The sequence below is a fragment of the Oncorhynchus masou genome, chromosome 29 (assembly GCF_036934945.1).
Source record: "Oncorhynchus masou masou isolate Uvic2021 chromosome 29, UVic_Omas_1.1, whole genome shotgun sequence".
NCBI lineage: Eukaryota > Metazoa > Chordata > Actinopteri > Salmoniformes > Salmonidae > Oncorhynchus > Oncorhynchus masou.
Window position 1 is genome coordinate 65,205,679 of NC_088240.1, and position 24,379 is coordinate 65,230,057.

The 24,379-nt window shown below is 44.1% G+C and overlaps 1 protein-coding gene and 1 pseudogene across 1 annotated transcript; one reads left to right on the forward strand and one right to left on the reverse strand.

The window, feature by feature from the left end:
• The first annotated feature begins 2,648 nt into the window (after window positions 1–2,648).
• Window positions 2,649–9,846, forward strand: LOC135520300 (G1/S-specific cyclin-E2-like). The gene is made up of 12 exons (XM_064945733.1): window positions 2,649–2,704; window positions 3,590–3,637; window positions 3,778–3,856; window positions 3,974–4,024; window positions 4,554–4,699; window positions 5,049–5,184; window positions 7,039–7,185; window positions 7,316–7,411; window positions 7,485–7,619; window positions 7,746–7,857; window positions 7,955–8,112; window positions 8,369–9,846. Exons 2-12 carry the CDS (start codon window positions 3,618–3,620, stop codon window positions 8,474–8,476), a joined length of 1,188 nt encoding a protein of 395 aa, XP_064801805.1. The 5' UTR covers window positions 2,649–2,704; window positions 3,590–3,617; the 3' UTR covers window positions 8,477–9,846.
• A 1,824-nt stretch (window positions 9,847–11,670) lies between these two features.
• The window catches only part of LOC135520299 (neural-cadherin-like), a 146,381-nt pseudogene continuing 133,672 nt past the window's right edge, over window positions 11,671–24,379 (reverse strand).

The window sequence follows — 24,379 nt, forward strand, 5'->3', positions numbered from 1 at the left end:
ACAGGGCAAAGTAGTTGCCAGGAAGATCTTCAATAACTATTACAAACAAACAACTAATTCAACACTTCAGAAAATAAACAGTGACCCAGAAAACAATAACTCTGATAAAATAATCCTATACACTTGTTTTAAAGGCTATAACATTGAATAATGTATAATAATAATGTTTATTCTGTGTTGAAATCGGAGGGGTATGCTATACAAAGTGGAATCCAACAATTGGCCAGCTAAGCAACCAGAAATAAATGTTGATTTTCTGATTCATTAAAAAAGCTCAACTTTATGCTTTTGGTTGTTGCAAGCTTATATATTTAAAAAAAATGCCATGTAATTCCTTGATCCTTCTTTACTATATACGGTATAGGCAAACATGGTTTAGTAAGAAAATGTGGTATAGGTAGGTATACAGTGGGGCAAAAAAGTATTTAGTCAGCCACCAATTGTGCAAGTTCTCCCACTTAAAAAGATGAGAGGCCTGTAATTTTCATCATAGGTACACTTCAACTATGACAGACAAAATTAGAAAATAAAATCCAGAAAATCACATTGTAGGATTTTTAATGAATTTATTTGCAAATTATGGTGGAAAATAAATATTTGGTCACCTATAAACAAGCAAGATTTCTGGCTCTCACAGACCTGTAACTTCTTCTTTAAGAGGCTCCTCTGTCCTCCACTCATTACCTGTATTAATGGCACCTGTTTGAACTTGTTATCAGTATAAAAGACACCTGTCCACAACCTCAAACAGTCACACTCCAAACTCCACTATGGCCAAGACCAAAGAGCTGTCAAATGACACCAGAAACAAAATTGCAGACCTGCACCAGGCTGGGAAGACTGAATCTGCAATAGGTAAGCAGCTTGGTTTGAAGAAATCAACTGTGTGAGCAATTATTAGGAAATGGAAGACATACAAGACCACTGATAATCTTCCTCGATCTGGGGCTCCACGCAAGATCTCACCCTGTGGGGTCAAAATGATCACAAGAACGGTGAGCAAAAATCCCAGAACCACATGGGGGGACCTAGTGAATGACCTGCAGAGAGCTGGGACCAAAGTAACAAAGCCTACCATCAGTAACACACTACACCGCCAGGGACTCAAATCCTGCAGTGCCAGACGTGTCCCCCTGCTTAAGCCAGTACATGTCCAGGCCCATCTGAAGTTTGCTAGAGAGCATTTGGATGATCCAGAAGAAGATTGGGAGAATGTCATATGCTCAGATGAAACCAAAATATAACTTTTTGGTAAAACTCAACTCATCGTGTTTGGAGGACAAAGAATACTGAGTTTTATCCAAAGAACACCATACCTACTGTGAAGCATGGGGGTGGAAACATCATGCTTTGGGGCTGTTTTTCTGCAGAGGGACCAGGACTACTGATCCGTCTAGGAAAGAATGAATGGGGCCATGTATCGTGAGATTTTGAGTGAAAACCTCCTTCCATCAGCAAGGGCATTGAAGATGAAAGATGAAACGTGGCTGGGTCTTTCAGCATGACAAAGAAGCATTTCAAGGTCCTGGAGTGGCCTAGCCAGTGGCCTAGCCAGATTTCAATCCCATAGAAAATCTTTGGAGGGAGTTGAAAGTCTGTGTTGCCCAACAACAGCCCCAAAACATCACTGCTCTAGAGGAGATCTGCATGGAGGAATGGGCCAAAATACCGGCAACAGTGTGTGAAAAACTTGTGAAGACTTACAGAAAACGTTTGACCTCTGTCATTGTCAACAAAGGGTATATAACAAAGTATTGAGATAAACTTTTGTTATTGACCAAATACTTATTTTCCACCATAATTTGCATTTAATTTCATTAAAAGTCCTACAATGTGATTTTCTGGATTTTTTTTTCTAATTTTGTCTGTCATAGTTGAAGTGTACCTATGATGAAAATTACAGGCCTCTCATCTTTTTTAGTGGGAGACCTTGCATAATTGGTGGCTGACTAAATACTTTTTTGCCCCACTGTACATGATACTACCCTCTGGGGGTAGATGTCACTATTTGGACGGGTCCAGTATAACAAATAATGCATTTGCTAGAAGAGGAGTGAAAAAAGCTTCAACCAACCTCAATCTACGTACAATAACAATCAGCATATAATATCTGCGTTGAAACGTAAGAATCTTCCTGTTTCAGTATGACAGCGCTCCACGCTGTCTTCATCTCGGGTTGTTTACATTTTGAAGGAAGACCACGTTGTTTCTCCTGACCTTCCTCTGATTGGCTAAGAGAGTTTGAAACCTCTCCCATAGGTGGACCTGTAATACGGAAGTGTTATTCTTGCAGAGAAAAAATAAGAAAATAGAGCTTAAACGTTTTTTTATATATACTTGACCACATGTAAAGGCTAACTCAACGCCTACTGCGTCGTTTAAAGTTAACCGGGAAATAAGGAATGCGCCCTTTCCCCCAAAAAATATAAACCCCTCTTGTGCAAACTAGATCCGCCATCCATACAAAGTCGATGAGCGAACGTCCCTAATAAAGATCACAAACACGTGATCAAATGTATTAATTCTCGGGAAACAAAACAGAATGTTCGCTTTCTTATTTGCAATAAATGGAATTCAGATTTGAACATTTAGCGCGTTGAAATGAACCGGGAACACACATGCGCACTTGCCATGGAATAGTCAGATATATAAAGATTGGCGCCGGCGCGCCAGCTGATCATTATTCGTTCATTCATTTCTGAGGGTAAGGAGCTGGAGAGGAATTGTTTGCTCATTTATTTAGCTAGCTATAATTCTCAGGAGTTTATTCTGAAAATTAGTGGTAAAGCTACTATGTCGATGGGGAACACTCGGTTCATTGGGATATTGTTTTTTTCAAAAAATCTGGAAAAGAAACCAAATTGCAAGGGCGACTGGTAACGTTAGCAAACTGTCTGGTAAACATTAGTTAGTTGATTTGATAAGACAATACATATCTTTCTTCACATTGGTTTGACGCTGTCTTTGTTATCAACTTTGCTTGATATTTAACGTTAACACGCAAGCCACCACTGCTTTTCATGGACGTGGCATAAAGGTAGTTTAGCCAGTAACTTTGCTAGACAGGAAACTACATCATGCAAATGTTACCTAGCATTGTTGAATTATTGCTATTGCAATACATTATTTAAGTATCATATTTTATCTATTTATATGAACGTTGTTTTAATATTGATGTATTGGAGGTAAAATTGGTTCACTGGGGAGCTACTGTAGCTAGCCATAGTGACTGTCCAAATCCTCCCGCTTCGAGAAATTGGCGCGTAGTTGGGTTTCACAAACCATCAAAAATAATTATCATATGGTTAATTTCGTTAACAATAACAATGTAAGTTATTACCAGGGTTTCTGACATAACATTGGGACTATGGATACAGTAGATTTTATGCAATTTGTGGCAGATTTCTTTGTGGAATTGAGGACGGTACTCACAAGCTCAACCCTCTACCCATTTGGCATACCATTTTACCGCCCGGACAAAAACAGCCTTTTATTATCCAATCATGTTTTGAACTTGTGAGTTTAGAGTTTGTACAAATAATCTTATCTTTGCCATTTTAACAATGTTTTCGCCCTGTCTCCTTTTCAGTGGAACTCTGAAGCCTTCAATTGACAGAATGGCTAACGTTAGACGCAGGTATGGGAAGCCACACTGTAATAAAGCATCGTTATCAACAAGCATGATTGCAAGCGAACTTTAAAATTGAATATTTGTACATGTTTGAAAACAATTAGTATGTTGACTGCTTGCTGCCGCTAAAAGTTCTGTCCTTCCAGTGGTCGCATCACATTACAAGCAAGAGATGAGAACGCACCGGAACAGAATGTCAAGATCACACGAAAAAGAAAATCTGAGGTTTGTTCAATTAGCTAGCAGTGTTATTTTTAACCATTAGTGTAGCGGTATTGTTTATATTTTGATTTTAAGCCAAATAAGAACTACAGCTAATGGTATTGTCCGTTTACTTTTCAGACATCAAAAAAGATGCCACCCGCAGTGAAGAAACAAAGCTATGAAATACAGGTTGGTTGCTTGTTTATTCAACCAATTAACGTTACCAAGTTCTGCCAGTGATTGATGACTGTAAAACACGTGGGAGAATATAGCGGTGAACTGGTACATAAATTCGCATGGATGTAGAAGTAATTGTTGAGAATGAACTAGCCGTGTGTGTATGTAGCGTTGTCACTGGGTTAGACAGCGCGCAATAACCCCGCGTTTTGTCTGTCCCTCCCTTTCTCCTCCCCGCCTGATCTAAATCGCATTGCGTTCTTTGTTTTGTATACACTATGGAACGCGTATCAATACCGTTTCTGTCACCATTAAAATAATCATTCTCTTTTTGGTGTTTTTTTTCAAGTTCATGTGTACTATAGCTTTGAACAGTTTGGTACTTTTCACTGTGCGTAGCATACTGTGACCTTTTTGTTAATGATGGCTCTGTTGGCTATATGGAATTTTCACTCGTAAATGCATGCTTATTCATCTGCATTCGCTGCTTATGTGACTATATGCTGATGAAAAGAGTGAATTTGGTGCCTTTTCTCTCTAGAAACGGTGGTCAGAAGAAGGGGCAAGTCCATGTGTCCTTGTAGAAACACCACACAAGGAGCTTGTGATGACCAGAGACCTGTCTGGCTTCAAACAGTTCCGATTCAAGAACATCTTCATCAAGACCTCACCGCTGCCCTGCCTCAGGTACTGTGTGTGTGTTGAAGGGGCTTGGCCCAAATTCCATTTACACCTCGTTGGTGGCAACTGCTCCCATGTCTTTGTTCCTAAACTGTACCCCCCCCCCCCCCATAATACTACTAAGGAAAACTCTGAATGTCATTTTTTACATGGCACTCTACTATCAATGCCAATCTTAAACACATGGTCAGGGTGGAAGTAGACCTGCAACTAGAGAAACTTTAGAAATTGGCTACTTTTTGCCCTTTTCATGTTTGACTATTGATGACAAACATTCAGTATCTGGTTTTGGGCCTCAGTCAATGCCAGTGTACACCGGATGTCCTGTTAAGACCGGTGTGTTTCCCCTTGGCAGCTGGGCCAGCTCGGATGACGTGTGGATTAAGATGCTGAACAAGGAGCTGAAGTATGTCCATGACAAGGGCTTCCTACAGCAGCACCCCAAACTAAAGCCCAAGATGAGGGCCATTCTCCTGGACTGGCTTTTGGAGGTACATGTGTCTCTGAAATTACTTGCTGTACTCTATTCAATCTTGGGCCTGTTACTTGTACCCATCTATGCTCTTGTATTTGCCATAACTGGATTAGAGGTCGACCGATTATTGGAGGACCAAAAAAAGCAGAATCCGATATTTATTTGTAATGACAATTACAACAATACTGAATGAACACTTATTTTAACTTAATACATCAATAAAAATCCATTTAGCCTCATAAATAATGAAACCTGTTAAATTTGTGTTGGAGAAGTAGAAAGCTTATGTTTGAGGTCTTTACTCAGAACATGAGAACATATGAACGTTGGTGGTTCCTTTTAACACTTCAATATTCCAAGGTAAGAGGTTTTCGGTTGTAGTTAATATAGTATTTATAGGACAATTTCTCTCTTACCATTTGTATTTCATATACCTTTGACTATTGGATGTTCTTATAGGCACTATGGTATTGCCAGAGTAACAGTATAGCTTCTGTCCCTCTCCTCGCTCCTCCCTGGGCTCGAACCAGGAACACAACGACAACAGCCACCCTCGACGCATCGTTACCCATCGCTCCACAAGAGCCCTCTGCAAGGGGAACAACCACTCCAAGTCTCAGAGGGAGTGATGTTTGAAACGCTATTAGCGCGCATCCCACTAACTAGCCAGCCATTTCACATCAGTTACACCAGCCATTAGGCTGGAAGTCATAAACAGCGCTGTGCTTGCGAAGAGCTGCTGGCAAAATGCACTAAAGTGCTTTTTGAAAGAAAGCTTACGAGCCTGCTGCTGCCTACCATCGCTCAGACTGCTCTATCAAATCATAGACTTAATTATACCACTATAACGCACAGACATACGAGCCTTTGGTCATTAATATGGTCGAATCCGGAAACTATAATCTAAAAACAAAACGTTTATTTCAGTGAAATACGTAACCTTTCCGTATTTTATCTAACGGGTGGCGTTCCTAAGTCTAAATATTCTTGTTACATTGCACAACCTTCAATGTTATGTCATGATTACATAAAATTCTGGTAAATACATTCGCAATGAGCCAGGCTGCCCAAACTGTTGCATATACCCTGACTGCGTGTAATGAATGCAAGAGAAGTGACACAATTTCACCTGGTTAATATTGCCTGCTAACCTGGATTTCTTTTAGCTAAATATGCAGGTTTAAAAATTATATACTTCTGTGTATTGATTTTAAGACAGGCATTGGTGTTTATGGTTAGGCACAGTCATCAACCGATTGTGCTTTTTTCACAAATGCGCTTTGTCAAATCATCCCCCTGCGTTGCATCGATTATATGCAACGCAGGACACGCTAGATAACTACACATGGTTGATGATATTACTAGTTTAACTAGTGATTATGATTGTTTTTTGTAAGTTTAATGCTAGCTAGCAACTTACCTTTGCTTCTACTGCAATCACGTAACAGGCTGGCTCCTCGTGGAGTAAATGAGGCAGGTGGTTAGAGCATTGGACTAGTTAACTGTAAGGTTGCAAGATTAGACCCCCTGTCGTTCTTCCCCCTAAACAAAGCCTAGGAACAGTGGGTTAACTGTCATTGATAATAAGAACGTGTTCTTAACTGACTTGCCTAGTTAAATAAAGCTACAAACATTTTTATCGGCGCCCAAAAATACTGATTTCCGATTATGAGAACTTGAAATCGGCCATTCCGATTAATCGGTCGACCTCTGAACTGGATACGCATGAGCCAAAGGTCTGATACTCCACCTCCATAGTCATTATCTCAGGGGTTCTACATGTCCAATACTTTGACTTGTTTACTATAGTGCCACAGGATTTGTACAGAGGTGAGTGTCTAACCCATCCCTGTTTTGTCCTGTGTTGTAGGTGAGTGAGGTGTACACTCTGCATCGAGAGACTGCTTATCTGGCCCAGGACTTCTTTGACCGCTTCATGCTGACACAGGATGATATGGCGAAGGACCGACTGCAGCTCATAGGAATCACAGCCCTCTTCATCGCATCGAAGATAGAGGTAGGTGTAACGTCCTCTTCTGGATGGTGACCACTGCTTTAGTTTATACTGTCAACAAATTAATAAGATGTCGTTAGCACTTTTTTTTTTTAATTCTCACGTCTAATTGTTCCCCGTTTATGTCCCTCAGGAAATCTACCCTCCAAAGCTCCATGAGTTTGCCTACGTTACTGACGGAGCCTGTGAGGAGGAAGCGATCCTGGAGATGGAACTTGTCATGTTGAAGGTAAGAAACACCCTGTGCCCAACACTGTACTAATTCAGTTGTCACATATGACTTAATGACTCTCCTCCATCAGGCGCTGAACTGGAACCTGTGTCCAGAGACGGTGATCACATGGCTGAAGCTCTATGCTCAGGTGGAGTCCCTAAAGGATGGTGTCAACTTCCTGGTACCTCAGTTCTCTCAGGACACCTACATCCAGATCACACAGGTGAGTCCACTAGGCCCCCCCACCCCCCCCAGGTTTTACTTTTCCTCCTGACACTTGACTGTCATGGAAGGTTTTCAGCTTCCCTACAACTGTTTTAATGGTTGTCCTGGTCTCTTCATGTTACAGCTTTTAGACCTGGCCATTCTGGACATCAACTGTCTGGATTACCAGTATGGGATTCTGGCTGCTGCTGCCTTCTGCCATTTTTTCTCATTTGACGTTGTCCACAAAGTATCAGGTAAGCATTGATTTGACATTGTGTACATGGGTTGGCCCCTAGAACGCCACAGCCCTCCTGTGTTATTACATAGTTACTAATGTCTGTTTCTGTGCAGGTCTGACGTGGGATAGTATTGCTCCCTGTGTCCAGTGGATGACCCCCTTTATGCGCACGGTCAGCGCCTGTCCCAGAGCAGAGCTCAAGGACTTTAAGAAAGTGACGACTGACGAAAGACACAACATCCAGACCCACGTAGACTACCTGTCCATGCTGGTGAGGGCTCACCACATTTTCAAGGGTTGCAATGGGTACAATATTCAAAGAACACAACCAGAATGGCTGCTCACTGTTGGCTGTTTAGAGTATCTCTACCAGTGTTTGGGAGTCAAGTCTTTCACCCAGACATGTATTGCAGCCATCTTGGTGATGCACGGGCAGCCATTTTGTGCTACAAAGTCATATTTATAAAAAAAGAATAGAACTGCGCATTCAAAATGTTCATTGTTCTATTGAATCATGTCTGTTGCAGAGCGACGCTCACCAGAGGCAACCGGACAGCCAAGACAGACTATCACCTTCTGCCATAGGAGGGATATTGACTCCACCAAAAAGCACAGAGAAACCAGCCAATCACTGAGCCCCAGGGTCTCCTTGTGTTGATCTTCTGGCCAACCAGATGAAGGGAAAATTCCCTAGATGTCATGCCTGACCAGCCAGAGGCTGGGAAACTTAACTTCGGAACCTCATCCTCATGTGACCAATCAAATTAGCTTTTGGGAAGAACTCACCTTTGTGTAGCATGTTAAAAGGAGTTTACTTTTTATACCAAGCTGTATATATATGCAGTACAACCATGGAAATCAGCTCATGGTTACTATATTGACTTATTTTGTCAAATGATTGCAACAAAGACCCTGTTCTCGCAGTCTTAATCCCCAGAATTTGAATTTTAATTTTACATGGAGATCATTTGCGTTGACTCAAGCCTTTCTCCATAGGAAAGCATGTCTGCTGCTCCCCCTCTGTTACTTGAAGCTGAACATCTCAAGACATGGGATGTTTTGATGGCTAAAAAGCTCATTATTTGAGTTGAATTGGTACATAATGCTCACAGTTGAGTTACTTAACTCAGTCTCTTAACATTGTGTATCTGGTGCTGTGTAGTTTAAATCTGGGTGCTCCTGGAAATGCTCAGCCATACAGTAACACTGAAAGCAGTCTTGATGTTTGCTCTGGTGACATTTTAAACATTTGAGCTGTTTGAAAGGGTAGTGCAGGGCTAACTGTTTACTACACAACCTTCTTAAAACACTGTTTTTGGAATTGTGGATTCTCACCACACTGTGAACGACTCACTGTGGATTCTCACCACACTGTGAACGACTCACTGTGGATTCTCACCACACTGTGAACGACTCACTGTGGATTCTCACCACACTGTGAACGACTCATTGCATTCTCCTGCCACAACACATTCCTGGACAACTTGACTTCAGTAGTTTGATTTAGACCCTTTGGACTGACTTACAACTATTTAATTTTAACATTGTATTTATTTGTACATTTAAGCCTTACAATGTTTTTATGTCCATATACATTCATAGGGCTATGAATTCAGGTCTTTCACAATGCCAAAGGCAAACCATTTGTCACGGATGCATGTTATTTATGACTCTGTTATTGGGCGGAAAACCCGGTATAATGCAGTTACATATGAAATGTTGTAGTTTTGCGCTAGCCTGTCCGTGGCCTTTAGTTGAACTACTATGGTGATGATGTGAAGACTTGAGAACCCAGAGGTACCAGTGCAGGGCTCCAACCCAGTCAGTCTAGCAAACCTGTGACTGTCAACTGAACCCTTCAGTGTTGTGCAGATGCTTGCTGAGGCAGCAGTATACAAAACCATGTTTAAACTAAATGAAATATTAATGTATATATGTTATGTACATAAACTGAAAGTTATGTTTTCTAATGGAATTGTCTTGAATAAATGACATGTGCATTTTGCCTGCTTTTATGGTTGGCATTGCAATGGCAGCATTTGCCTTGGACTTGTTCGACTATGGTTTGTTAAAATCTTGTGAATTGCGAGGGAGTGACATTTAGAACTGGTCTAACTTGAATGAATCAAGCCACAAGATCCATACACAATGCTACCTCTTACATAGACTGGAGAAGTCCTCTTTCCATCTGAAATGGGACGAACATCGCCTTTCCTTCAACAAACGTGAGGTGTGAGCATCACCCCTTCGGGTCCTCAGACATAAGCCATTTTTCACAGAATGATGGTGTTATAAAGATGAGGCCTGCACTTTTAACATGTGCTTTGCATTACTACAGTATCCTTATCAGGCCTCGTCTTGGGTCTGGCATTTCATGTTTACACATGCCATGGGACTGTTCTGCGGGGGAGGGGAACACTACTACTCCAATGACAGGTTGTGTAAAAGAAGCCTTAACCGTGACAGACGGGTTAAGTCTCAATGAAGTGCTCAACTTCACTCCAGTATTGAAGGGTGTTGAAACCAGAGGGACACTAATCTATTGAACATTAGGTTAAAAAGTGGGCCAAAGCAGCTGTAAAACTCAGTAATCTGTGATTGTGTTAAAGGTCCAATGCAGCCATTTTTATCTCAATATCAAGTCATTTCAGGGTAACAATTAACTTACTGTGATAATGGTAAAAACTTAAATAGCTGCTGAGCAAACAGCAATTTCTCAAGCAACAATGTTTCTCAGACTGTGGGAATGGTCTGAGTTGAGAGGGGGAAACAATCTGTTATTGGCAGAGAGGTTTTGAACTTTCTTTTTGGTCTAACTAATCCACCGCCTCTGTCACCAGGCAGGTCAAAACTCCATCCCACCAAAACAGGCTATTTCAGGCAGTCTTTTCAAACAGCTCTTACACTAAAAGGTCATTATTTTCATAATTTCACTGTATTATTCCAACCTCATAGTGTGGAAATGTACTGTATATTAAACACAGGAATATTACGTTTTTGACTGCACTGCGCCTTTATGAAAAATTGCCCCAGTCCTATCTCTAGTACCCCTAATGTCCCCCACCCTGAAAGGACTGAACAGTGACAGTGGCCCCTGGTCAGTCAGCTCCGCTCGGGTGTCTGTGTGTGATGATGCATGTCTCTACTGTGAGGCCAGCGTGTTTGTGTGTGTCTGTGTTTGAGGGGGTAGTCTAGGAGGCAGGCAGTGGGACAGCAAGGCAGCCGTGGGCCGCTCTCTCTCCCCTCCCCAAGTCTAGGTTGTGAGAGGTTATTGTGTTGGCCTGGGAATGCATGGCCCCCACCTCTACATGCCAGAGTTATTGTAACCCCCCACCCATCCCTCTTAAACCAACCCTGACAAAGAGACCCTCTCCCCCCACCCCCAACCCAACTGCATAATGAGTCCTTCACTTTTATGTTTCTTTCATTTTCCAATTTAACGTACATGTGCTACCATCTCCACGTACAAATAGCCCATATTATCTATGACACATCTTCAGTAGGAATATTTTTTTAAATCCTTGAGAGAAACTATAACAAATTGAACATAATATAATTTGACCAAATACATTATTTTTCATGTATTTCATGTAGAGATCTAAAACTGCCTCACTGTGCCTTTAGGAGCTGCAGATTACACCACCAGAGGGCAGTATGTCCCTATATTAAGAATAATCCTGGCTGTATTTCTCATCCCCTTAATCACTGTTGTTGAACCTTCTCTCATACAGTGCTATGTCCTGATAAAGCCTGGGCCATGGTTCATTAACAGTTTCCATATAATAGAGATGGAGTTACTGGACAAAGAAAGTTACAAAACCAAATGCAATGCCTTGAAGAAAAGCTATTTTTAATAAAAGTAATATACAAAATGAATATCTGACGTTAGGTTGCTATAAAACGTTAGATATGTACATTATTTATACATAATAACATGGGGGCAAGAACCTTGAGTCCTGAATACAGTAAGTAGGGACGCTGGGCTGCGAGGAGTGAAGCCTTACTGGGCTTGTGAGTTCTGGAGTCCATGTGTGTCCTGATCAAAATCACTGAACGACTGCAACCACATTTATCCATTGTATCTATAATTTTAGGTTAATATATGCAAACATAGCAACTGCAGTTAAGTTATATGGGGGAAAAAATTTAAGGATGCAGTCGATAATTGGACCAAACACCAGTGTACAAAACGCACCCCCAGTAATTTGAAATGTGGAGACAATAGCCAGAAGGGATTTTATCAGTGTGTTTGTTAGTGAGGTGTTCCTGGTTCTCACTTTGTCCCCACTGTGCATCACAGTAACTCTACAGCCATGGAGAAAATGAGATATTTGTTTATATAGCTTATCATACATAAGAATGATCAAGAACAAAATTGTAAAGTGAAGACATTTTGGAGAGCTAGTTTTGGGGAGTTTCTGTCTATCTACGGCAAAAAACATACATCCATTTCAATCAGATCATTTGTAAAATAATTGTCAGCAATGGAGTTTCTGTGATTGTACTGTTCGACTTTTCTTTGACTACTCACAACTATTCCTCCCCAGCCAACCCCTCCCTGTATGTCCTGTCTCCTTTAGCACAATACATTCATCAGGCGTTGTCAGGACACTGTGGGGTCATCCTGCCCTCTTGTTTCCAAGACGATAGGACAGGAAGTTTCAGAAATGATTGGCATCACACAACACCATCTCTGAACCAACATAGAGCTAGAAACAGAAGAAAGGAGCACATCCTTGTAAGACACATCAACACAGTGCACCACAAGTGTTGGGTTCATTATATCTATATTGGAGTATAAAAATATTTCCTATCTGAAACCCATCACTATATTCTATAATACACATAATTGATGCCAAGTGAAGGTTTCTCACCAGGCATATAAACAATGCTTTTACCATTCTAAGCATTTTAAGGTTTGTACTTATGTTTGGGTAAATGGATTCTGCAATTAACACTGAGAATCATCCATTAGTGCAATTAGACCGTGATTGAAAGGGAAAGTATTTGACAATAGTCTAGAACCTCCTGCATATGAGTTACTCATAACTTCACATATCAAGGAATAAGCAACACGATTGACTGCTTTCTTCGTCTAATCCATTTTCCTTTAGTTATTTAAGGTTCCTCCTAGAGATCATATCTACCTCCTGCTCAACTGAAGAAGGTGAACTCCCCCTGTGTAGGGCAAAAATGCTGTTAATATATATTGTCACAGGATAGAATGTCATAAAGGAACAAATCAGAGCTTCTCCATTTGCCCGTTTCCCTGGCATGACTATCTTTATCCAATAGGATGTCTGAAACAAAAACGTTAGAATACAAAATAAATGGGTACCGGTAACATATACATTTGACATACTAAGTTCAAAGTCCTTATAATGTAGAAGAACAACATTGTCCCCGTTGGTTCAACATCATTTCAGAGCTAAAATAAATACAGTTTCAACACTTCACCGAGAGAAATAAAACGGAATAAATAAATTCATCTCACTAAGACTTGTAATCTCTCTTCCACCACATAAAGCATCAGCAAACCTGTCAACATGAAGAAAAAAACAACAGGAGCCACTTTTCTGTGTGCTTTGTTTCCCTTACAACCAACCATCATTGACACACCAGACACAATCACTAGCAGGAACTAAGTCAGTCAATGTTGCAGTGTATGATGTTGTGGTTTATGAATACCCTAAAAAGGGTGTGGCAGGTTGTCCTGACTATGGCTCCTCTGACTCTGGCTGTAACACAAAGCGTCCCTGTATGTCAGTGCCAGCGCCGGTCGCTTGTACATTTCGCTTAGAGCCTCAAACTTGTCCCCCCAGTGGGATAGCCGGTCGAAGCTGAAGGCTGCTCCCTCCTCTTCCTCTGCTGTATCGTGGGAGATAGCAGAACCCAGCGAGCTGAGGCTACCGACTGGGGACCCGGCGCCCTCGATGCTCCAGACATGATAGCTGTCCGGCGGGAACTCCTGACTGTCGTTGTCGGCCTCCCAGATGATATGCGCCACGTAGCTCTTGAAGTCCATGGGGCAGTGGCCCACGGAGCTAGCATGCGCATCATTACTATCATTCGTATAGCTAGCATTGCTAGCGTGGTGATGATGGCGGTGGTGGTGGTGGGGGATGTGGAGGTAGGGGGTCCCTGAGCTGCAGGCTGAGCCAGCAGGGTGTACCTCCTCCTGGGAGCCCTGGGAGGACTTGATGAGAGGGGCGGTGGTGCAGGATGAGGACTGGGACAGGCTGGAACACAGGGGCCTCTTCAGCTCTGTGATATCATAGGCATTCTGGAGGGATGAAATGGCATCAAATTAAAAACATAAGTATGAAAATAAGTAAATGGTACTATCTTGTGGTCAATTTAGAAATTCATGTCAATGAACAGTAACATAGATCATTTCACTGTGCTGAAATGTCTGACCTGTGTGTGTGTTTACTAGATATCCCTCTAGTGGTGTGGGGGCTGTGCTTTGGCAAAGTGGGTGGGGTTATATCCTTCCTGTTTGGCCCTGTCCGGGGGTGTCCTTGGATGGGTCCACAGTGTCTCCTGACCCCTCCTGTCTCAGCCTCCAGTATTTATGCTGCAGTAGTTTATGTGTCGGGGGGCTAGGGTCAGTTTGTTATATCTGGAGTACTTCTCCTGTCCTATTCTGTGTCCTGTGTGAATCTAAGTGTGCGTTCTCTAATTCTCTCCTTTCTTTCTTTTTCTCTCTCGGAGGACCTGAGCCCTAGGACCATGCCCCAGGACTACCTGACATGATGACTCCTTGCTGTCCCCAGTCCACCTGGCCGTGCTGCTGCTCCAGTTTCAACTGTTCTGCCTTATTATTATTGACCATGCTGGTCATTTATGAACATTTGAACATTTTGGCCATGTTCTGTTATAATCTCCACTCGGCACAGCCAGAAGAGGACTGGCCACCCCACATAGCCTGGTTCCTCTCTAGGTTTCTTCCTAGGTTTTGGCCTTTCTAGGGAGTTTTTCCTAGCCACCGTGCTTCTACACCTGCCTTGCTTGCTGTTTGGGGTTTTAGGCTGGGTTTCTGTACAGCACTTTGAGATATCAGCTGATGTACGAAGGGCTATATAAATAAATGTGATTTGATTTGTGTTTGTATGTGTGTGTGTGTGTGTGTGTGTGTGTGTGTGTGTGTGTGTGTGTGTATGTATGTGTGTATGTATGTATGTGTGTGTGTGTGTACCTGGTCCTGCTCTCCTCCTCCCTCCTCGTTGTAGTTGAGGATGTTCTCTCTGATGTCCTCCCAGCTCTGGTGTTCTGCAGGGATGTGGTACACGCCCCTCTTCTGGAACTTACTACGACTGCCCTTCTGGTTCCACACTGTCACAGCTACCAGCACAGCTACAGGACACAGATAAAGGCAACAGTTCAGTCATTATAGTGGATGGAAGAGATGGAGAGATAACACTACTGTACTCTACATGCATCTGAGTGTTGGGAAAAAAGGGAAAGAGATGAAGCAAAACCTATCCGTTTCACGTTCACCTCTTGTCTTCTGTTGGCCATCTGCTGTCCCTCAGGCAATCCTACACGGTCTTTTCCCCTCTCCCTTCATTCCATCTCTCTCAATTTCCCCTCCTCACTCTCCCTGCAAGTCTAACCATCATATATCACTGATTTGTAGACATTCACCACTGCAGCTACTTCACCCTTTTCCTCATCTCGCTTGACGTTTCTAGTTTTAGCACTCAGATGTTTATGTTAGTCTTCTCATCCCCCTCTCCTTTCCCTGGCATGGGGCTATGATCTCTCTACGTCGTGTATCAGGGCCGTCAGCGTTGACAGAGGGGCCCTCGGGGGCCAGTCTGACATCACACAGCCATACCCGTCAGAGGCTCATACAAACCTCGCTACCCGTCACATGTCACTGAATGGCCCTCTAGTCTCTAGTCTATTTCCCCTGCCCTCGCTTCGACATACATCTACAGTTGAAGTCGGAAGTTTACATAACCTTCGCCAAATACATTTAAACTCAGTTTTTCACAATTCCTGACATTTAATCCTAGTAGAAATCCTGTGTCTTAGGTCAGTTAGGATCACCACTTTATTTTAAGAATGTGAAATCTCAGAATAATAGTAGAGAGAATGATTTATTTCAGCTTTTATTTATTTCATCACATTCCCAGTGGGTCAGAAGTTTACATACACTCAATTAGTATTTGGTAGCATTGCCTTTAAATGGTTTAACTTGGGACAAACGTTTTGGGTAGCCCTCCACAAGCTTCCCACAATAAGTTAGGTGAATTCTGGCCCATTCCTCCTGACAGAGCTGGTGTAACTGAGTCAGGTTTGTAGGCCTCCTTGCTCGAACACACATTTTCAGTTCTGCCCACAAATTGTCTATAGGATTGAGGTCAGGGCTTTGTGATGGCCACTCCAATACCTTGATTTTGTTGTCCTTGAGCCATTTTGCCACAACTTTGGAAGTATGCTTGGTGTCATTGTTAATTTGGAAGACCCATTTGCGACCAAGCTTTAACTTTCTGACTGATGTCTTGAGATGTTGCTTCAATATATCCGCATACTTTTCCTACCTCATGATGCCATCTATTTTGTGAAGTGCACCAGTCGCTCCTGCAGCAAAGCACCCTCTTGATGCTGCCACCCCCATGGGATGGTGTTCTCCGGTTTGCAAGCCTCCTCATTTTCCTTCAAACATAACGATGGTCATTATAGCCAAACAGTTCTATTTTTGTTTCATCAGACCAGAGGACATTTCTCCAGAAAGTACAATCTTTGTCCCCATGTGCAGTTGCAAAACGTAGTCTGGCTTTTTTATGACGGTTTTGGAGCAGTGGCTTCTTCCTTGCTGAGCAGCCTTTCAGGTTATGTCGATATAGGACTCGTTTTACTGTGGATATAGATGCTTTTGTACCTGTTTCCTCCAGCATCTCACAAGGTCCTTTGCTGTTGTTCTGGGATTGATTTGCACTTTTCGCACCAAAGTACGTTCATCACTAGGAGACAGAACGCGTCTCCTTCCTGAACGGTATGACGGCTGCATGGTCTCATGGTGCTTATATTTGCGTACTATTATTTGTACAGATGAACGTGGTACCTTCAGGCGTTTGGAAATTGCTCCCAAGGATGAACCAGACTTGGGGAGGCCTACAATTGTTCTGATGTCTTGGCTGATTTCTTTTGATTTTCCCATGATGTCAAGCAAAGAGGCAATGAGTTTGGAGGTAGGCCTTGAAATACATCCACAGGTAGACCTCCAATTAACTCAAATGATGTCAATTAGCCTATCAGAATCTTCTAAAGCCATGACATAATTTTCTGGAATTTTCCAAGCTGTTTAAAGGCACAGTCAACTTAGTATATGTACTTCTGACCCACTGTAACTGTGATACAGTGAATAATAAGCGAAATAATCTGTCTGTAAACAATTTTTGGAAAAATTACTTGTGTCATGCACAAAGTAGATGTCCTAACCGACTTGCCAAAACTACAGTTGTTAACAAGACATTTGTGGAGTGGTTGAAAAACTAGTTATAACGACTCCAACCTTAGTGTATGTAAACTTCCGACTTCAACTGTAATTACATATCTATCTATATAGTGTTTATCAATGCTGCGAATGGACAGTATTATAATGGCTACCCTTTCGATCTTTTAACTTCTTATGGCTGCAGGGGCAGTATTGAGTAGCTTGGATGAAAGGTGCAGAGAGGTGCCCATATTCAACGGCCTGCTCCTCAGTCATAGTTGCTAATATTTGCATATTATTAGTATTGGATGGAAAACACTCTGAAGTTTCTAAAACTGTTTGAATTATGTCTGTGAGTATAACAGAACTCATATAGCAGGCAAAAACCTGAGAAATTCCACTTCCTGTTTTTTTTTCTGGGGGTGGCAGATTTTCAACCAAGCTCCCATTGAAATTACAGCAAGATATGGATGTGTTTTCACTTCCTACGCCTTCCACTAGATGTCAACAGTCAATAGAACTTTGTCTTATGACTCTAATGTAAAGGGGGTTCGAATGACACAGGAAATAGTCACCACTGCCACGAGTTGACCATGCTTTCACCATGCGCTTTCACAGGGGAAGGACTTGCGTTCCACCGGTCATCTGAAGTCATTCTAATTCTCCGGTTGGAACGTTATTCAAGATATATGTAAACAACATTCTAAAGACTCATTCAGTACATCGTTTGGCATGTTTCTACTGACTGTTACGGAACTTTTGGACATTTCGTCACGTTATAGTGGACGCGCTTTGTGACTTTGGAATTGTTTACCAAACGTGCTAACCAAAGTAGCTAATTGGACATAAATAACGGACATTTTCGAACAAATCAAGCATTTATTGTGGACCTGGGATTCCTAGGACTGCATTCTGATGAAGTTCATCAAAGGTAAGGAAACCTTTATCATAATTTTCTGGTTTCTGTTGACTCCAACATGGCGGCTAATTTGGCTTCTGTTCTGAGCTCCGTCTCAGATTATTGCATGTGTTGCTTTTTCCGTAAACCTTTTTTGAAATCTGACACAGCGGTTGCATTAAGGAGCGGTATATCTATAATTCCATGTGTATAACTTGTATTATCATTTACATTTATGATGAGTAATTCTGTTGAAACAATGTGGCTATGCAAAATCACTTGATGTTTTTGGAACTAGTGAATCTAATAAGCCAATGTAAACTCAGATTTTTTGATATAAATATGAACTTTATCAAACAAAACATGCCTGTATTGTGTAACATGAAGTCCCAAGAGTGTCATCTGATGAAGATAATTCAAGGTTAGTGATTAATTTCACCTTTATTTCTGCTTTTTGTGAATGCTAAATTTCGCTGGAAAATGGCTGTGCTTTTTGTGGTTTGGTGGAGATCTAACATAATCGTTTGTAGTGCTTTCGCTAAAAAGCCTATTTGAAATCGGAACCTTTGGTGGGATTAACAACACGATTATCTTTAAAATGATAGGACAAATGTGTGTTTTAGGAATTGTAATTATGAGATTTCTGTGTTTTGAATTTGGCGCCCTCTATTTTCACTGGAAGTTGTCATATCGATCCCAGTATTGGGATTGCAGCCATAACAAGTTGCACGCTCAATGTTCCGTAAAAACAGCTCACTATATGAAGGGTGAAAGGTCATGTGAAGAGAGGGTTTTAGTCGCCCATATTTACCGAAGAAGACGAGCAGACACATGCTGATGACCAGGATGGAGCCCGGGCTGAGGGCGGCCATACGGTGGGCTTTCATCTGGCCCACCTCACACCGCTGACCTCTGAACCCCTCGGGGCAACGGCACTGCCAGCTGTCGGGGGTCAGGGCGTGGCAGGTGCCCCTGTTACGGCAGGCTGAGGGTCCACACGGGGAGGGTACACAGCGGTGGTGGCCTGATGTTTCGTCTGTCACCGTCACCTGCCCACCTGGACACCTGGGAGAGGACAGAGAACAGGTTTGTTCTTTTAACTATGTCTGTGTCCTTAGCATGTGTAAGATTGTGTGCGTGCGTGTGAGAGAGTGCTTTTACGTGTTTAAATGTGTGTGTGTGTGTGTGGAGCCAGCCTCACACACCTGCACTGGTGTTTCCTCCACAGGTCCACACAGTAGAGGGGGTTGCGGCAGGGCTTGGCACTGCAGGCGTCTGAGTGACAGCCGGAGGTCACCCCCCTCCGCTCCAACACTGTACTGAACTCTGTACTCTGACCATCCATAGGGAGGGAGTGGCCATTCAGCCTCACATCGCGCATGCAGCCTGCAAGTGAGAGAGGGAGAGAGACTTAATGACTGACAAATACTAATAGGATAACATTCTTAGAGATAATCAGAGTGAATCAGAGAACCGTTTTTTTTTGTAATTGCTGTTTCTAAGAAATGTATTTACCTTGGTAAAGTAAAATAAAGGGAAAAAAGGGAAAGATTGAGTAAATAAGATAGAACAAAATGAAGACAAAAAGATCAGTCATTCCTTGACATGGACCTGTGGCTTATTGACCCAGCCAAAGATACCCACACTGAGAGGTAGAGGGCAGACACACCCAGGGAGAGACAAGGAGAGAGGAGCTCATTACAGTAGAGAGGAGGGGAGGAGTAGAGACAGGATGAGGTGAAATGATGAGAAGAGATAATGAAATGAGACAGGAGAATAGATTGAGACAAAGAGGAGATGGGAGAAAGAAGAGAGAATCAGTAGAGAAAACATGGAAAGGACAGAAGAGGAGACAATCTTACCCTGGAAGTCAGCAGATTGTCCCGGGGTTGGTCCATTTCCCAGCAGCACACTGGAGGGGTGCACTACAATCTCCCGCCTGTTCCCCATCCAGGCCCTGACCTCCCGCGAGCCACCACCCTGCTCCAGGCGCAGCGTGAAGAGGTTGTCGTGACGATGCAAGCTAGCGAGGACCCACTGGCCCCCGTCGACTCGCTGGCTGGCCAGGCGGAGGGAGTGGGCACCGTCGCCCAGGTTGGCATGCACCGACAGGTGGCCGTCTACGATCTGAGAGAGTGGAGAGAGGACATCAGCAAATGTAGCCACTTTTCACTTTCCAATTGACTAAATTGGATCCTGTGAGTGATGTTACAGCAGGGCACTGACCTCCAGGATGATGTACTCGTTGGCATCGCGGGACGTCATGGAGAGCAGGGTGCCAGTGGAGGAGCGCGTGCGGAGCAGGAGCTGGATGTGTGTACGACGGGGGCTACCTCCCCCCCTCAGCTGGTAGCGTAGCATACTGTCCCTGACGAAGGACCACTCTGGCAGAGCTACAGGGGAGAGAGGCGATATGGTTAATACTCTCTCTCACACACATTCACACACCAAAATACTGCTGTGAAGAACCAGTCCACCAGAAAAGTCACTTACCTATGTCACACTTGTGCCCGCTGTACCCGGGGTGACAGTCACAGCTGAAGGAGCCCCACTCGCCCAGGCAGGTTCCGTGGACGCCACAGGAGGGTCCACTTGCTGTCAAACACACCCCGTCTGTCAGGCCACAGCCTGGGGAACTATCCAAGCTCTCCCCCGGAATTCCCAGGTCATACACCTCCAGAGAGAGATGTACATTATAGGTTAAATACCAGCTTAGATAAACATAAAGAGAGCCCTCAGAGTCAGTTATCAACATTTCTGTTACAAAGGGGCTTTATGTCAACAGTCTGAGCCCAAATGGATGTCATTGCTGCCCTGTAGATCCTCTCCTTTCACACCTCATGTCAAACAGGACTGTATATGGTCAACTGTCAACCGTCTGAGCCAAAATGGCCACCACTCCATTCCGTGTTCCCTCCCTTTCATTTTTCCCAGCAGTGACGCAAAACCACGCAAGCTAATCTGCTTTCAGGAATAGTTTAGGGAGGAGATGTTCTTTTAATTTATTTCTTATTTGGACTTTGAAATCGTTTATTGGCCTCCGTTCATAAGCTGTGCTCAAACGACCGTCTGGCCAACTCTCTCCCCCGGCACTCTCAGCCAGTGCCAATAGAAGACACAAAGAGATTGACGCGCTCCCACACACAAGTCGCAAAAGAGACAGAGAAGCTAACACTCTCCCAACTGGAAGACACATACACTGCCTCTCAAAACACTGTAGGAAAAACCCACTCACAAACAAATGAATATTGACAACCCCATAGAGTAAACAGACTTTTAAAAAGCATCTCTTCTTCCCAGGTATATTAATACAGCTGCCAGTCTCCGTCTCCTCTCAGCTCTGTTCATAAACCTGTCACTATCAGTCTGATCGGATAGACAGCTCTGTCACTCTGATGGGGAGCATGAAAACACTGTGACAGTGAGGAAAAGAGGATAGAACTACTAGAGAAGTGGGAAATAAAAGGTGGTGGAGGAAGAGGAGGATGTGTGACTTTAATGCAGAGGGAGAGAAAGAAATAGAAAGCAAGGGAGGGGAAAAGAGATGTTAGGGTAGAGAGGTTACCTTGCTATCGACCACCAGGTTCCTGAAGCAGCCAGTGAAAGCTTTGTAGCGTCTGTGTGTTGAGGTCACCTTCACCCCACCCAGCTGGAGAGGCTGGTTCACATTCAAGAACCTGGGATGGGGAGGAGAGGGAGATGAAGGTTGGTTTCCATTCAACATTTTTCACAAGCATAGTACATGATGGATCAAAAATGTCATGACAGGCCTGATGGAAACATTTTTCGGTAAACATTCCAAATGTCGACAAAAAAAAAAGAGCTTTACGTGTCGGTAAAATTAATTATACGAGAAATGTCGATAAAAACGCTTTGATGCACAAATATTAATATAATTGTCACGACTTCTGCCGAAGTCGTTGCCTCTCCTTGTTCGGGCGGTGCTCGGCGTTCGACATCACCGGTCTTCTAGCCATCATTGATCCTTTTTTCATTTTCCATTGGTTTTGTCTTGTCTTCCCACACACCTGTTTTCAATCCCATTCATTACCTGTTGTGTATAATACCCTCTGTTTCCCCTCATGTCTTTGTCAGAGATTGTTTTATTGTCAGTGTAGTGTGTTTGTTGTATAGGTGCGCGTCGGGGTCCTTGTACCCATGTTTGTTTGTTATGTACTTTTAGTGTTATGGAGCATACTCCGTGGACTTTATTAAAAGACTCCATTTTACACTCCATTTGACTCTCCTGCGCCTGACTTCCCTGCCACCTATTACACCTATGCATGACAATAATAAATCATTATATTGAAGTAAACTTGGAGTCACGGGATGACATGTTTTGTGGTCCTCCCACTACGACTCGTCGAGAGAGCAATTTATTAGGCTACAGATGAAATAGTTTGGTGATGAACTTCACAGGGTGGTGAAAGTGCACCGTGATGCTCCTTTCCAATAAATATCCAGGGTCTTATTCTGGTGACATGATGATCGATGCTTGGCTGCCAATTGACAAATACAAATAATCACGCTCTTTTGTCCATAATAATTGTAACGACAGATTTCCTCCTCCTCATCTGAAGAGGTGTAGCAAGGATCGGACCAAAACGCAGCGTGGTAAGTGTCCATGTTTTAATAGTATAAACTGAACATGACACAATACAAAATAACAAAGTGTATATAAACGAAACAGTCCCGTGTGGCACAAACACTGACACAGGAAACAAACACCCACAAACCAACAATGAAACCCAGGCTACCTAAGTATGATTCTCAATCAGAGACAACTAACGACACCTGGCTCTGATTGAGAACCATACTAGGCCGAAACAGAAACCAAACATAGAAACACAAAACATAGAATGCCCACCCCAACCCACGACCTGACCAACTAAATAAAGACAAAACAAAGGAAATAAAGGTCAGAACGTGACAGTACCCCCCACTAAGGTGCGGAAACGGCCGTAAAACCTGAACCTATAGGGGAGGGTGCGGGACGTGGACCCCACTTCACCATAGTTCTAATGCGCCTCTTCGCCCGCCTCCATGGCCTCTTTAAAATGGAGACCCTCGCCACCGACCTTGGACTGGGGACCCTAGACATGGGTCCCGAATAGGCGGGAGACTCTGGCAGCGCCGGACAGGCGGGAGACTCCGGCAGTGCCGGACAGGGGGAAACTCCGGCAGCTCCGGAGTGAAGGGCGATTCTGGCATCGCCTGGCTGACTGGCGGCTCTGGCATCGCCTGGCTGACTGACGGCTCTGGCATCGCCTGGCTGACTGACGGCTCTGGCATCGCCTGGCTGACTGACGGCTCTGGCATCGCCTGGCTGGCTGGCGGCTCTGGCAGCTCCTGGCTGGCTGGCTGGCGGCTCCTGGCTGGCTGACAGCTCTGGCGGTTGCTGGCTGACTGACGGCTCTGGCGGCTCCTGGCTGACTGACGGCTCTGGCGGCTCCTGGCTGACTGACGGCTCTGGCGGCTTCTGGCTGACTGACGGCTCTGGCGGCTCCTGCCTGACTGAAGGCTCAGGACAGACTGGCGGCTCTGGCGGCTCAGGACAGACTGGCGGCTCTGGAGGCTCAGAACAGACTGGCGGCTCTGGTGGCTCAGGATAGACTGGCGGCTCTGGAGGCTCAGGACAGACTGGCGGCTCTGGCGGCTCAGGATAGACGGGAGACTCTGGCGGCTCTGGACAGACGGGAGTTTCTGGAGGCTCTGGACAGACGGGAGACTCTGGCGGCTCTGGACAGACGGGAGACTCTGGCGGCTCTGGACAGACGGGAGACTCTGGCGGCTCTGGACAGACGGGAGACTCTGGCGGCTCTGGACAGACGGGAGACTCTGGCGGCTCTGGACAGACGGGAGACTCTGGCGGCTCTGGACAGACGGGAGACTCTGGCGGCTCTGGACAGACGGGAGACTTTGGCGGCTCTGGACAGACGGGAGACTCTGGCGTCTCTGGACAGACGGGAGACTCTGGCGGCTCTGGACAGACGGGAGACTGGCAGCGCTGGAGAGGAGGAAGGCTCTGGCAGCGCTGGACAGGCGGGAGACCCTGTAGGCAGAAGACGGAGAGACAGCCTGGTGCGGGGGGCTGCCACCGGAGGGCTGGTGCGTGGAGGTGATACTGGATAGACCGGACCGTGCAGGCGCACTGGAGCTCTTGAGCACCGAGCCTGCCCAACCTTACCTGGTTGA

Coding starts and splice junctions, on each gene's coding strand:
- LOC135520300 (XM_064945733.1), top strand. CDS start 3,618: ATGGCTAACGTTAGACGCAG. Junction 4,700..5,048: donor TCACCGCTGCCCTGCCTCAG/GTACTGTGTGTG, acceptor TCCCCTTGGCAG/CTGGGCCAGCTCGGATGACG. Junction 5,185..7,038: donor TCCTGGACTGGCTTTTGGAG/GTACATGTGTCT, acceptor CCTGTGTTGTAG/GTGAGTGAGGTGTACACTCT.